At 21.9% G+C, this 14,867-nt stretch overlaps 4 protein-coding genes across 7 annotated transcripts; 1 reads left to right on the top strand and 3 right to left on the bottom strand.

The window, feature by feature from the left end:
- Positions 1–138: 138 nt before the first annotated feature.
- On the bottom strand, positions 139–3,254 carry LOC551215. Of its 4 annotated transcripts, XM_026439379.1 has the most exons (8): positions 2,705–3,254; positions 2,458–2,578; positions 2,156–2,201; positions 2,027–2,048; positions 860–901; positions 590–657; positions 330–533; positions 139–262 (listed from the first exon to the last, which is right to left on the bottom strand). In XM_026439379.1, the coding sequence occupies exons 1-8, from the start codon at positions 3,033–3,035 to the stop codon at positions 179–181; spliced, it is 918 nt and encodes a 305-aa protein (XP_026295164.1). In that variant the 5' UTR covers positions 3,036–3,254; the 3' UTR covers positions 139–178. The 4 variants fall into 4 exon arrangements, with proteins under 4 accessions (XP_026295164.1, XP_016767005.2, XP_026295166.1 ...); XM_016911516.2 differs by lacking the exon at positions 2,156–2,201 and having other exon boundaries at positions 2,027–2,038; positions 2,453–2,578; XM_026439381.1 differs by lacking the exons at positions 2,027–2,048; positions 2,156–2,201 and having other exon boundaries at positions 860–886; positions 2,453–2,578.
- Positions 3,255–3,827: 573 nt separating this feature from the next.
- On the bottom strand, positions 3,828–5,208 carry LOC725060 (coenzyme Q-binding protein COQ10 homolog B, mitochondrial). The gene is made up of 3 exons (XM_001120956.5): positions 5,147–5,208; positions 4,417–4,542; positions 3,828–4,347 (listed from the first exon to the last, which is right to left on the bottom strand). The coding sequence occupies exons 1-3, from the start codon at positions 5,152–5,154 to the stop codon at positions 3,903–3,905; spliced, it is 579 nt and encodes a 192-aa protein (XP_001120956.3). The 5' UTR covers positions 5,155–5,208; the 3' UTR covers positions 3,828–3,902.
- Positions 5,209–5,669: 461 nt separating this feature from the next.
- Positions 5,670–7,649, top strand: LOC551169 (succinate dehydrogenase [ubiquinone] iron-sulfur subunit, mitochondrial). The gene is made up of 6 exons (XM_026439382.1): positions 5,670–5,824; positions 6,385–6,518; positions 6,614–6,757; positions 6,834–7,029; positions 7,151–7,375; positions 7,452–7,649. Exons 1-6 carry the CDS (start codon positions 5,780–5,782, stop codon positions 7,542–7,544), a joined length of 837 nt encoding a protein of 278 aa, XP_026295167.1. The 5' UTR covers positions 5,670–5,779; the 3' UTR covers positions 7,545–7,649.
- A 553-nt stretch (positions 7,650–8,202) lies between these two features.
- On the bottom strand, positions 8,203–14,483 carry NOS (nitric oxide synthase). Its single transcript, NM_001012962.1, is given in 25 exon segments — positions 8,203–8,327; positions 8,399–8,590; positions 8,667–8,812; positions 8,886–9,010; positions 9,097–9,184; positions 9,278–9,488; positions 9,599–9,768; positions 9,858–10,051; positions 10,133–10,211; positions 10,269–10,398; positions 10,471–10,645; positions 10,718–10,861; positions 10,927–10,994; positions 11,084–11,188; positions 11,302–11,446; positions 11,525–11,622; positions 11,731–11,925; positions 12,003–12,104; positions 12,174–12,348; positions 12,408–12,547; positions 12,638–12,779; positions 12,853–12,944; positions 13,222–13,384; positions 13,483–13,619; positions 14,219–14,483. Coding segments are annotated over 25 exon segments (3,432 nt in total). The 5' UTR covers positions 14,327–14,483; the 3' UTR covers positions 8,203–8,219.
- Positions 14,484–14,867: the final 384 nt, after the last annotated feature.

Raw genomic sequence — 14,867 nt, forward strand, 5'->3', positions numbered from 1 at the left:
ATTATTATTATATATATGTATATTCATCTTACAGAGATTAATGTTATATATTACACAAACATTATGATTGTCATTAAATTAATATTGCGAATAATTACGAAATTTCAAGTCACAAGGATATTTAAAAAATTATCTAAATAGATAATTCTTTTTTTATTATAATTTAATATATACAATTTCAATCATTGTTATGAAAATAGGAAAAAATTGGAATAGGTGTCATTCCAATAATACAACCAACTGTAACTCCAATAACTCGCCCCTAAATTAAAATTTTTTTCTAAGTTTCCTTATTTGATGTAAATCATTAAAAAGTAAAATAGATATACCATGTTAGCAGCTGCTTTTGTTTTACGAAGATTTAATTGCATAGGTGTAAGTTTTGGTGCTTTAAAACCAACACTTTGAGCAAAACGTTCTACATAGTCTACAGATCCAATTCCTATTATATCAGATATTGTATTTCCTAAAGCGGCAGCCGTCATAGTTGAAATTGGAAATTTTTTACTTAACATCATCTCAATTTGATCTCCCTGAAATGATGACATTATTAATTTCAATATAAATGATATATATTCATTATACATACAGCAACTATCATGATGAAATTGTCAAGAAAACCGAAACCAATGAATGGAATTGCATTTGAAATCGTAACTGCAAAAATATACATTTTTATATATTTATATACATATATATAATTAATATTATATATTTTATATTTTATAATACTATAATTAAATATTCTTTGTAATAAAAGATATATTATAATTTTCTATTATATAAATTATTTTATTATGCATATATTTTTAAAAAATATTTTATTTTATTAAATATTAAAGTATTTAAAAATTCATACCTAAAATTAGATCTTTTGTAGATGGTTCTGGAACAGTTTCAACTGTAATAGGAAAGAAAAAAATTTGAAGATATGTCCTTTTATAACATAGAATAATAATAATTAATTAATATAATAAGTATCTGTAAAAATTGAAATTTGTTTTTAATATTTATAACATATAGAATTATAAAAATTCATGCATTTATTTTTTTAGACACACACACACACACACATATATATATATATATATATATACCATTTATAAAATACAATTTTAAATAATAATTTCATAAATTATTTATTCAAATATTAAATAACAGTATACAATATAAACAAAATACTTGATAATATTAATTACTTAATAATAAATAAAAATCTATAGGAAAATTAGTTAATTAATTAAATACACAAAATTTTGAAAAATAAAATTTTATTCAAATAAAAATACATTTTTTTTTTAATTTTATCTAAAAAATACTTACATTAAATTTGTTAAACAATATAATATATAAATATATTAAATATATCAGTATTAGTAATAAGTACTAGATATATACTAATACTTAATATTATAAAATTTTATAAAACATATTCTACATTGAGAAAAGGGTATTTATAGAGCCATGCAAAAACATAAAATATATAAAAATTGAGAATAAAAAGGTAATAAAAAAAACAAAATGTAATGGAAAGTTATCTTAATAATTTTGTTTATATAATGAAAATTTCTAAAATTATTTACCTAAATGTTCAATTTATTTTTATATGGGTATCTTGCTGCATTCATTATGTTCATTGTTGAATTAATAGATGAAACTCATTATAAAGTTCTTGTAAAAAATATGCATTTTTCAAAGTGTTCAATATCTTAAATCATAAATGTATTTAAATTATTTTATGAAATTATAAGAATTATTATTTAATAAAATAACATATATATATATTTATTAAAAAGATATGAAATACAAATTGAAATATAAAAAACATTTGCAAAGAAATGTTTTTTTTATTAAATTTACAAATATTTATCATTATATATTATGTTCTTATATTGAATAAATTTATAGTTTCTATAATTGAAAAAATATGTGATATAAAAATATAATTTAAATAATTTTAATTGCATATAATATTATTGTGTATATTGTGTTAAAAATAAAATGTATATGTAATGTAATATATTACCTAAGTGTGGTTCTATAGTTGTCTTTTTAAAACATCCAGAAAGTTCAGTCAGAATAGAGGAAGTAAATAAAATAATTAAAACACATAATTGTATGAAATATATAGTTCAATTTAATAAAATGGACTTACAGATTGATATCCATGTGGAGTGTGCGATGGAAGAAAATTTTTTATACTGTTAAAAAATAGTGAAAATTATACTGAATCACAATATGATAATAATAAATATTTTCACTTTTAAAATTCAAATTACTAAGAATAACATAAAATTTATGTATTTTAATAATATTAAAATTAATTTACCTTTTTAAGTTGCAAATTAATTTAATAATATAAGAAAGTTATATTTTGATTTATTATTATGAATTGTTATTTACTAATCATTAGAGAGAAATTAGAAAAATTAAAATGTTTTCAAATTCCTACCATACTTGCGCATAAGCCAATCTTCAGGAACAGGACAATATGTGCCTGTAGGATCCACATTTTTTAATGATGGTATTTTACTAGGCCTTCCAAGTTTATTGCACCATCGAAAAGCAGCTAATTGACCTCAAATAAATAAAAAAATTACATATATAAATAAAAGTTTTATATAATAAGTATATATATAATGAGTTTTTAAAATTGATATCAAAATTAATATTGATTATGATAATTTTTATGAAAAATAATTACGTTGATATCCAGCTCTATCTTCTTCTGATTTATATTCTTCAAGAGTTTTTAAAAAAAGCTCTCGTTCTTCTGAATTAAATTTGGAAACTATTTTTTTTATTTTGTCCTTTGTTAAAGAGTTAGAAAAATTTATTTTGTTTTCTGTGCTATAGCATGTCCTTGGTATAACCCATGTATTAACGACAAACGAGAATACAGAATGTTTTTCTAACAGAAAATTATTCATGCAATATAATTTTTGACGACAATAATAAAATCGCGACATTCTTCTGCTAAAATACATAATTTCTCGCGTAGTAAATAATATTTGATTAGTTAAAGCCGCAATCATTAAACATATTTTTATGAAAATTTCTTTTCGTTATATATATACTTTAAATAAAATTTATATGATTATGAAGACATGTACAATATTAATATAACATATACATTTAAAATCAATAATTTGAATTGTTCAATAATAAATTTTATAATACTGTTAAATATTTAATATATGTAGTACATATCGTAATAAACTAAAATTTAGATAAACTAGCAATGACTCAATTCTATACTAATGTCAAATCATGGAATATATATGTAACATATAACACTAATGCTTAAAAATTAAAGAATTAGAAAATTATTAAAGATTTAAGAAAATTACATTACTAAATAACAATAGACTTAATTAATTATAATAATTTATTTTTCAAATATGAGTTTTAATTTACAAATTAATAAATAACATAAACATATATAACATATAAATATAAATTATTATGATATATGAAAAGAATTTGCAATAATTTTATTATAAATTATATATAAGTACATACTTAAGTAATGTATTAAATAATATATATGTATATAATAATATTAAATAATGTATATTATTGAATAATGTGTAATATATTAAAATTAGTCACAGTATAATTATATTAAATATTTCGAAAAATTATTGTAATTATAAAAATTATAATTTATAATTATATATATGTGTATTATATATATATGTATATATGTATTATAATTCATAGTTTGAGAAAAATTTATATAAATTTGAAAAAGGAAAATGTTTAAAAAATTGTTAAATGTTTAATTTGAGAAAGTTATATAAAATTAAAAAAGAAAAATGTTTAAAAACTATTTTTTTATTTATAAATTACAATATTTTGAATAATTTATTAATTATTTCTTAATTTAATATAATTATGCATCATCTTTCTAATCGTACTGTTTTTATACATGGTCTTCCATATCTACGTTTAGCTTCATCAATAAAGGCATTTTCCATTTGTCTTACGATTTCATTAAAAAACAAATTTGATAAATGTGAATAAATAATCGACTTAAATTCAAATGATAAAGAAAAATCAATAACGCAGGTTTGAGCATTATTTTTTAATCCTGGACTGAAAAGCCATAATGTATTTAAATGATTAAATAATCTACCATCTGAACATTCGGCTTTTACTAAATGTGGACGCATTGTCGTTACTATTGATGTATAACTTTCATTTATAGGTGGGAAACCTATTACCAGATTAGCTTTGAGCATATCGTCACTTTTGAATATAACATCGGATTTTTTACAAAATGGAACAAACTCTTTATAATTTTGTACATCAGCTACAACACTGTATATTTGATCCATTGAAAATCTGTGTTATAAACAATTTTTTAAAATATTTTCTATTTATTCATAAGAAATTATTCATTTTTAGACTCACCCTATTAATTTACGACCTTCATATTCTTTTGTTTTCATAATATCAGCCATATACATTCGTTCTATATATTGTTTATTAAAATTGCACTTATTTTGAAATATTGCGCTTTCAAATAATAAAATACGTCTGAAAATAGTATTACTTTTTTGATTTAAAATTCAATTATAAAAATTATTGAAATTCTTTGAATATATAAATAATTTCATGGCGTTAATTGAAATATTCGTAGTATATTCATTAATTACATATATAAATTATATGCTTCATTTATATTATTATATTTATATCATTAATTATATCATCATTAATGAAATTAATGATTTTAAAATTATGATAAAAAATATATGATCAAATGATATATAATGACTTTTTTCAATTTTTATAAAAATATATTTACATAAAAATATTTAAAAGCGCTTTCAAATAAAATATATATATATATATATATATATATATATATTGTATATATTTGTTATTAGGTTATGTATTATAATAATTTTTTTATTTAATTACAATATTGACTTTTATTTTTAAAATATATTTAATCTATATTATAGCAATAATAAATTTATTTAAAATAATTTTAGAAAAATAATTCAATTTTCAAATATGATAAAGTAATAATGAAACAATATGAAACATAACCTATACATATAAATAATACAAAATTTATATTATTTACATATACATATAGAAAATTTAAATAATTACAATCGAAAGAATATATTACCTATACATGATGACACAATTTAATAATTCCGTTTTGTATAATATTAATAAAATTTATATATATTTATATATATCATCTCTATATATGTATACGTAAACGTTGAGCATTATCAATTTTTATAAATACATTTCGTTGTTTTAATTTTAAAACAATTTAATTTAATAGCCTAAATTTTAATTAAGATATTTATATTAAAAAATATGAATAAACTTTTTAAAATATTTATAAAATAAAAGTACATAAAAATATATATGGCAGAGTAATTATAAATTTATTTAAAAATAATAAGATATATTTATAATTAAAGGGTAAAATAGTATATAAAATATACATATTACATATTAAAATAAATCTATATTTCAGTTAAAGTATCAATTATGTTATTGAAAAAATATTGATTGTATAATGTAAATATTATTTAATAAATAAAAAAAATCTATTTATTAAATAAATTACAAATAATTATTTTAAATAACTCTTTCATACATTATTAATATTAATATAGAATTTGACAGTGGTTCAAAAAGATATTCTACGTAAGCAAAGATTACAATTAGATTGGTACATCCTCACGTGTATAACTTACATAACATAGGTACTGCAAATGTCTTCATCTTGATTCATTTTTAAAAAATGGCTGGCATCGCACCTCAAGCTTGCAGAAATGTATTTCGGCAAGTAAGTATTAGGAAAAATCGAAACTTTGATAATTAAAAAATTATTTTTTCTTAGAATTATTTGTTGATTTCATATTTTTAAAATATTGTATAAATCTATAACGAAATCTAACTTTAATCTATTCTATTAATGATATAATTCAATTGTTTTTCGTTTATATATTTTGACATTTTAACAATTAATTAAAACAATGATTAATTGAACAATGCCACTTAATATTTTTATTTTAACGTTACTTTTTTTTTCTTTAATACATATAATTGTATAAGTTATAAATATATAAAAATAGTTTATTTTATTGTTAAATAATTTATTCAATTGAATTAATTAGGTATATCATTATAATGTATTTATATAATATATATATAAATTTAATTAAATATATCATTATATCTTTAAAAATATTGTTGTATTTCAATGTATAGTTTATAATCAACAATGAATAATTAAATATTTAATCTAAATATATATTTATTAAATTCTAAATTAAATTCTTTTTACATAATTTATATTAGTCAATTTATTTGAGTTCATTTTTATATTAGTTTTTATTGATTTAGGTTAGAGGATTTCATATATCTGCAAATCAAAATGCATCTGAAGCTAAATTAAAAAGTTTTGCTGTATATCGTTGGAACCCAGATAAACCTGATGAAAAACCATATATGCAAGAATATAAAGTTGATCTAAATACGTAAGTTTATTTTAAAAGTTATTTAAAAAATTTTGTAATAATTTTTCAATAATTTTGTATTATTTTAAATTTATTTAATTTAAAAACTATTATAGTTGTGGTCCTATGGTTTTGGATGCATTGATTAAAATTAAGAATGAAATTGATCCAACTTTAACCTTTCGTCGTTCTTGTCGTGAAGGCATTTGTGGTTCCTGTGCTATGAATATTGGTGGTACAAACACATTAGCATGTATAAGGTATATTTCAATTAATTTCATGAAGTTTTCAAATCAGAGAGTTATCATATTAAAATATAAATCATTATTATTTTAGCAAAATTGATACTAATTTAAATTCAACTAGTAAAATTTATCCATTACCACATATGTATATAGTAAAAGACTTAGTGCCCGACTTAAATAACTTTTATAATCAGTATAAAAGTATACAACCATGGTTGCAACGTGGTGATGCAAAGGAGACTGGAGCAAAGCAATATTTACAAAGTGTTGAAGATCGTAAAAAATTGGTAACTAAATGTTAAAATTATTATTAAAATTAATAAAATTTATATTTTTTATTTTATTATATAATAAAATAATTGTACAATCATCATTAATAATATAATAATATATTTCTTTATAATATAGGATGGTCTCTATGAATGTATCTTATGTGCTTGCTGCAGTACTTCTTGTCCATCATATTGGTGGAATGGTGATAAATATTTAGGACCTGCTGTACTTATGCAGGCTTACAGATGGATTATTGATTCGCGTGATAGTAAAGCAAAGGAACGTCTTGCAAAATTACGAGATCCATATTCAGTATATCGTTGTCATACAATTATGAATTGTACTCGTACTTGTCCAAAAGTAAGTATAGTATTTAAATAATTTGAAAAATATAATTTCTTTCTCAATTAAAAATTAATATTTTTCTTTTAAATAGGGCTTGAATCCTGGAAAGGCAATTGCAGAAATAAAAAAATTATTATCTAATATCAGTCAGAAACAAAAACCTGATCTTGAAACTGCTATATAAATAAAAGAAAAAAATGAAAGTAGTCATATGTATTTTTCGTTCATTATGATTACATAGAAATTTATATTTGATTAAATAGAAATAAATAAATAGCTATTTAAATTATTTAATAAAATAATGGAATCAAATCTTTTATAAATATCGAATATGTTTTATTATAAATAAAGTTCAAATTCCTTTTAATATATTTCATTTAATAACTTTATATACATTCATATGTGAAGATAAAATATAATATATTAAAATTCATTAATCGAATATATTCAATTTTATGTTACATCATTTTATGTCATGTTTTATATCTTTGTTCTTTATATTTTTCTAATAATACATTATTGCTAAAATGAATTTATTGAAATATTAATTAATTTTATGGTAAGATTATTTAGATATGTAATTTTATTTTTTTAATGTTAAAGCCAAAGATATATTAATCTTAATATTATATCTACGTAATCATTCAATTATTAATATCATAAAAAATATAATACATATGATACTAGAAACTTATATATAATAATAATCATAAAATTATAATAAATCATATAATAGTGCAATATGTTGGAAATTAAGGACATCTAGATATTTTAATTAAATTTATGATATTTGTAATTGAAAATTATTTATAAAATCAAAATTTTTTCAAAATTTTTTAAATGTTTATCAGAATAAAATTTAAGGTTCGGCAGCCATTCTATTTCTTGCTGTTTCTCTTGATCTATTATGTACTTCTGCTGTTCTTAAAGTAATACCAAATATATCTTCATGATAACGATTTTCATCCTAAAAATATTATGTAAAAAATTAAAAAATATATTTAATAATAAATTAATAATAATTATGATATAACTTACACGTAGTGATAACATATATGCTTCAACTTGTTTATCTGTCATTTCACCATGAGTTTGTATAATATGTTTTAAAGTTTGATAAACATCTTCTGCCATTGTACAATCACCACAAACGTAAAAATGACCTCCTTCATACACTAACATATCATAAATTTGTGAAGCTTCCGCTTGAATTAAATCTTGTACATATGTCTGTTAAAATTATATATAATAATATTTTAAATATAACAAAGTGATATTATAAATTATTTAAAAAACATTTTATAACCTTTTTGAAACCAGATTCTCGTGAAAGAGCTAAGAAGATTTTATCTAAAACGCCAAGTTCTACCATTTCTTCTTTCTCTTGTCTATAGAGATCTAGATTTCTTTGACGACAACCAAAAAATAACCAGACTTTTCCATATTCAAGATCTATAAATTTTATTTATAAATGATTAATATCATATATTTATTTTAATAAATCATAGTATATAGCAGATTATACCTGGTCGGCGCTTTATTTCTGCGAGACGATGATGCCAAAAACCACGAAATGGAGCAATTCCTGTTCCTGGTCCGACTAATATCATCGGTGCTTTTGGTTCGGATGGCATATAAAAATTAGGCGCACTAAATAAAATAAATAAAAGAAAATCTAGAAGAAATTTTGTGTATATCGAATTATTAAAACTTAGTTTTAAAAACAAAAAACTTACCTACGTACAAATACATATAAAGGTTCTCCATCTGATATCTCGCGTAAATAATTGGAACAAACTCCGTAATGGATTGGTCCAAAACCATCTAATTTTTTAAAAATAATTTTATTTTTAAATAAAAAATTATCTTCTTCATATAATTCAAAAATATATTATATAATTTAAAATTAAGAATTACCTTGTGTTTTGTATTGAACGACAGCAACGGTAAGATGTATTTGTCCTTGATGTACATCCGGAGATGAAGATATACTATAAAATCTTGGTTGCAAAGGAGTTAAATGAAGTAATAATAATGGTGCAAAAGGTCTTACGGATGGAAATTCATCCAATACTTCTACTAAATTAGGAAATTTCCAGTGTCTCCAATCCTCATAAACTGCTGGATCCTTTTTATAAAAGAAAATTATTAAAATTTCATATTTTTTCAGTAATTTTTAACAATCATAATTAAATTTTTTAGTAGAAATTAAAATTAATTAATTAATTAAATATTTACAGAAGCTAAAAGATTGAGTTGAGCTTGTTCTTTTGGATTTGTAGCAATGGATGCAAAATATCTAAGAAGGTTCGGCGTTGGTGGTGTAGTGATATCTAAAAATCTTTTTAATAATATTCTCAAGGAATTGGGTAAATATCTATCATGTGCTATCCATGTTTTTACGATTCCTATATACAAAAAAAAAAAAATTATAATAAAAAATGAATTCAATAATAATACAGCAATTTCAATAATATTAAAAAAAAAAAAAACAAACCATTAGGAGTATGAGATTGTTTTTGTATTTGTAATTCAATTGGTACGTCTGGATCAAAAGGAGTTTGTACTCGTTTTAAAATTGCTTCTACTAATTCTGATCTATTACATGCAAAAACTCCCAAATGATCACCAGGTTTATATAATATTTCCATACTTGCTATATCATCGAGTTCTAAGAGTAATGTAGTTCCACTATAAAAGATAAAAATATAAAGTTAAATTTATTATATTATTATCATGAAACTATTATTTATTTAATTTTCATATAATTACCTCGATGAATCACCGCTTAAATTTGTTTTTCGAAACATATTACAAGTAGTTACGTTTCTGTTGTGACATTTGCTTAAAGCTGAAATATTGCAATTATAAAAATAAAAATGTAATTAATAACTATGAATAAATATACCTTTGCCAATTGGTTGGGGTTCAGCTTCTATAAAACGAACAGTTGCTGCTGATAAAGCTTCTGATCCTAAAGATAAAGCAACTTCAAGCAAAGTATCATCATCATCTAAACAGAAAGTTTCACATGCAACCTGAAAATTACAAGAAATGTTAAAAAAATGTTTATGATAATAAATATAAATAATTACAAATAAGATACGAACAGCAAAAGTATCGGCTGCCCATTTTCGAAAAGCTTGTTCTTGTCCACACATTTCATCTCCTTGTGCCAATTTTAACAATCGTTCTCCACCTAATTCGCCTAATAAATTATCCACATAACGACCAAATGCACAAAAATTTGGATATGCTGATGATCCCAATGCAAAAACAGCAAATCTGAAGAAAGGAATTAGAGATTTCATTTCATATTTATAAATTGATTATAAATAAATATATTCAATAATATACCTAACATTGCTTAAAGGACCAAAATTATCTTCTGTTTGAGAATCTGTGGTTGAACCCCGAAGAGAATCCAACCTGTCCAGTTTTTTTGAATTGCTTACTTCTGTTTGACTATTTGCTTTAATAAACGATTTTGAAGTTGCCAAACTATAATTACAATATAAATAATTATAATATAATTTATGAATTTTATTATATTAAAATTATAATACCTTATTTTATTGCCACTATTAATGTACGTTTCATTCATTTTCATTGCATATAAATTTTGTGCGAAAGCCTAAAAAATAAAATTTATATAAAATTATTTAAATTTTAATAATAATAATTTAAATTTCAAATAATTAAAATAAAAAATAATAAATTTACTTCGCCATTTTCTGGAGGATCACCATTTCCAAAAGTAGATGTTATAACTAATAATAAAGCTTCGTGTTCTATATTACTAATATCATAATCTGACATGGAAAGTACCTAAAATTAAAAGTTTCAAATATCTTTTATTATTTTTTAAAGATTGATTAATGGAATTTAAAATTCCTATAATATTTAAACATATTTAATTATATAATTAAATAATTAAATACCTGCGAGTGGAAAGCATGTCCTAATAATTCGCTAAGTTTTTCAGCATACATTTGTGATGTACCAGTTTCCGTGGCAAATAATACTGTAGCTTTTATTCTTCGAGATAAAGCTCTTCCAAATAATTTAGATGTAAATTTTACTGCTCTAAAATTATTAATTAATATGATTTGTAAATTTTATAAATTTATTTTTCTCTCTTTTTATATATTTATGATGATTTACCTTGCAATTTGCTTAAAATGAAATTTTCGTCTTGGCTTTTTAGAAGTTGATTTCTTATCACGACCTTTTTTCCAAACATGTGTTTTCCAAGCAGGTTCCTATAATAATTATATGGAAATACAAAAATTGCATCCTGCATCTAATATATGTAATAAATTTTTATTATCTATTTCATATTGTATTATATATAATTTATTTATAAGAACCTGAGCATCATATGACGGCTTTAAATAATAAAGAGCCATTTCTTGATGGAATACAGGTGTAGCTGATCCTGATATCGGTGGTACTATCCATAGCCAATCAGCTGGACATCCATTTCTTAATCGCATTTCATTTTCATAATGTTTCATAAAAGATTCTGAAGCCGTATGATGATCTACAATTGTTACATTTTTCATCTAAAAAAAATTTCAAAAGTTTGTTATTATTCTTTATAAAAAATTTTTGAATAAAGATATTTCGTTCTCGTATATACTTGAAAACTGTGCAAAACAGCGACATTAGCTTCTATCATAGCTTTGTCTTTCCATAACGAAGTAGATGTTCTTGTATCTAATCCCATATGAGTTGCAATTGTCTATAAATAAAATTTATTTTAATATACTTATTTTTTTATAATTAATATTAAAATTGTATAAAAATATACCTCTAATAAATTATATCGTTGAACATCGCATAAATCTCTCGATCCAATTTCAGTACTCATATACCAACCATTGAATGGTGCGGCTGTAAATTCTAATCCTCCGCAATCAAATACCATTCCAGATACAGCAGGAACTGCGAACCATTTTAATTCTAATTTTTCAAACCAATCATATCTACGATAAGTAAATAAAAATTAATGAATGATCTAAAAATAACGAATAGAAATACTTACGTTGGATGACTAAGGGGTACTTCTAAAACAAGTTCATTTGGAATGTCGAAATAATCAGGATCATGACCATTTGCCGATAATATCAATGGTAATATGTCGAAACGAGTACGTGCACTTTTCCAACCTAATTTCATACATAGCTGTGAAAACAATAAATTGTGTAATAATTTTGAAATTAATTAAAAGTAACAAACGAATTGAAAAGATTTTTTAGAGAAGATTTATTTTACCTCAGTGAATTCAATATTTGCAGGATCGCCAATTATGGTACCATCCGGATTTTTATATCCTGCATAACTTATTAATTGATGATTCCACACTCTATAATCATGTTTTCCATCCGTACGTTGCGGAAATATTGTTATTGCAGATCTGAAAATCAAATAAAATAATAACGTGAGACAATAATAATATTAAATGAAAAATATTTTTATTATTTAATTACCTAATATTTCCTTTGTTTGTGCTATATTTAATATGATTGCATAAAGCTTCAAACATGCCGCTAGTTGTTGTGACATAACGGCAATCAAATACCTATAATTGAAGATTATAAACTTGAAGAATGATATTTAATTTTATATGTGAACTGGAAAGAAAAGAGAAGTAGAGAAGAAGATTTGCTTTCAGATAATTATAATATTTTTCTTTATTCATCTTTATTTTTATATTAATGAAAAAATATTAAAGTTTATAATAAGAAAATATTATTGAATATATTTTTAATTTTTTTAATTTAGATTTTCAGACTTTTATAATACTTTAATATATAATAAATAATATATAATAAATATAAGTTTAAATTGTTACATACCTGTAATTTAGACCATTGAATACGACCAATGCATCTTGTAGCATTACGCCATGCTAGCTTCGCTCCAAAAACTAATTCTGTTTCAGTTAATTGATAAGTACCAGTAACTGTAACTTCTTTTTGTACACTTTCCCAACGAATACGATGTGCTTCGCTATTTAATCTATTTTTTAAAAAAATAAATAATATTTAACATATTTAATAGAAAATTATAAAAATATGTTTAGTTACGTATAAAAATATGTTTTAAATCTTTTTTACCTTCTAATAGAAGAAAAATATTGTTCCAGAAAATCTTTCGCATGTAGAAGAATTTCTTCTTTTGATCGCGGCTCTGTACCATGAATTGGTAACTGCATAACGCTACCAAGACATACTTGACCAGAGCACAATGTTTTCTAAAAAAAAAGATAAGATTAAAGTAAAATTAATATAATATTTTTTAATTTCACAAGATTTTATATCTTCTTAATTATTTGTAAAATGTTTTAGCAATAATATTTTATTTATTTAAATAAAATAATTTAACATGTTACAATTACATTCAAAATAAAACATCATTATTATTACGCTAATCAAAATATGGAGATTTATTTAAATTATTTTAACTTTTAATCTTAGATATTTAATTTTATAAGAGATTATAATATAAATTATAATCTCTTATATATATATATATATATATATACAAATAAAAATATTTTTTATTATTATATAGTTTCTTTCATTTCAATTACACATTTCAATTGTTTTAAAATTAATTATTCCAATTATTTGAAAAAATATGTGTATTACATATATGCATCATATAATTTTACAAATTTGTCTATATTCGCAGTTTTATTCGAACTCCTACGCTATTCAATAATATTCAATAATATATAATATTAAACATTAAAATTTTTAAATGATAATTTCTATGTACATAAAATATATAAAGTAATAAAAAATAAAAAAATAAATCGAAAAAAGGAATTTCAAAAATTTCTTTCATTACCTCTGCATTTCCAGCATGCAAAGAATCAAAAGCTTCAGTCTTGTAAATGAGATTTCGCAATTTCGTTGGTTTCTTTTGGCAGGTTCCTGTTGCCTCGTGCTCCTTCATTTTAATATTCTAATTCTTTCGTTCGATAAAACGTGTTCCTGGTCTGTCACCTGTTACCGTTTCGCTTATATATTAAGTAGTCACGGTAGGTACAGTGGCTTAACTCTCTTTTGTGAGCATCCCCGTGAGAAGGGAGGGATATCTGACTCCTACTGACTTCCTACTGATACTCCAGACTCCGCGAATTGTCACATGCGCTATGAAGCTGCGCCATTGATTTACTGCGTCGATATGTTTCAACAAATGCTTGAATATGATATATATTTTTCGATAATTTATTATATCACGTTTATAAAAAATATTTGATATTATTTCTTTAAATAATCTTGAAATTTAATTCTATTGATTATAACAATAAAAAGGAATAAGATTCTTTTGAGCAATTCATAAATGAGGTATTATATGGATCATAAAGATGCGCGATCGATTTAGCGCGCCATAGTTCGGCCATTGCTTATATCGTAAATATTTTATCGATATATAAACTATAATGTACTCGTTCGATAAATAATTAAAAAAAATTATGACAGTTACAAAAATA

This window comes from Apis mellifera, linkage group LG3 (assembly GCF_003254395.2).
Source record: "Apis mellifera strain DH4 linkage group LG3, Amel_HAv3.1, whole genome shotgun sequence".
NCBI classification, from domain to species: domain Eukaryota; kingdom Metazoa; phylum Arthropoda; class Insecta; order Hymenoptera; family Apidae; genus Apis; species Apis mellifera.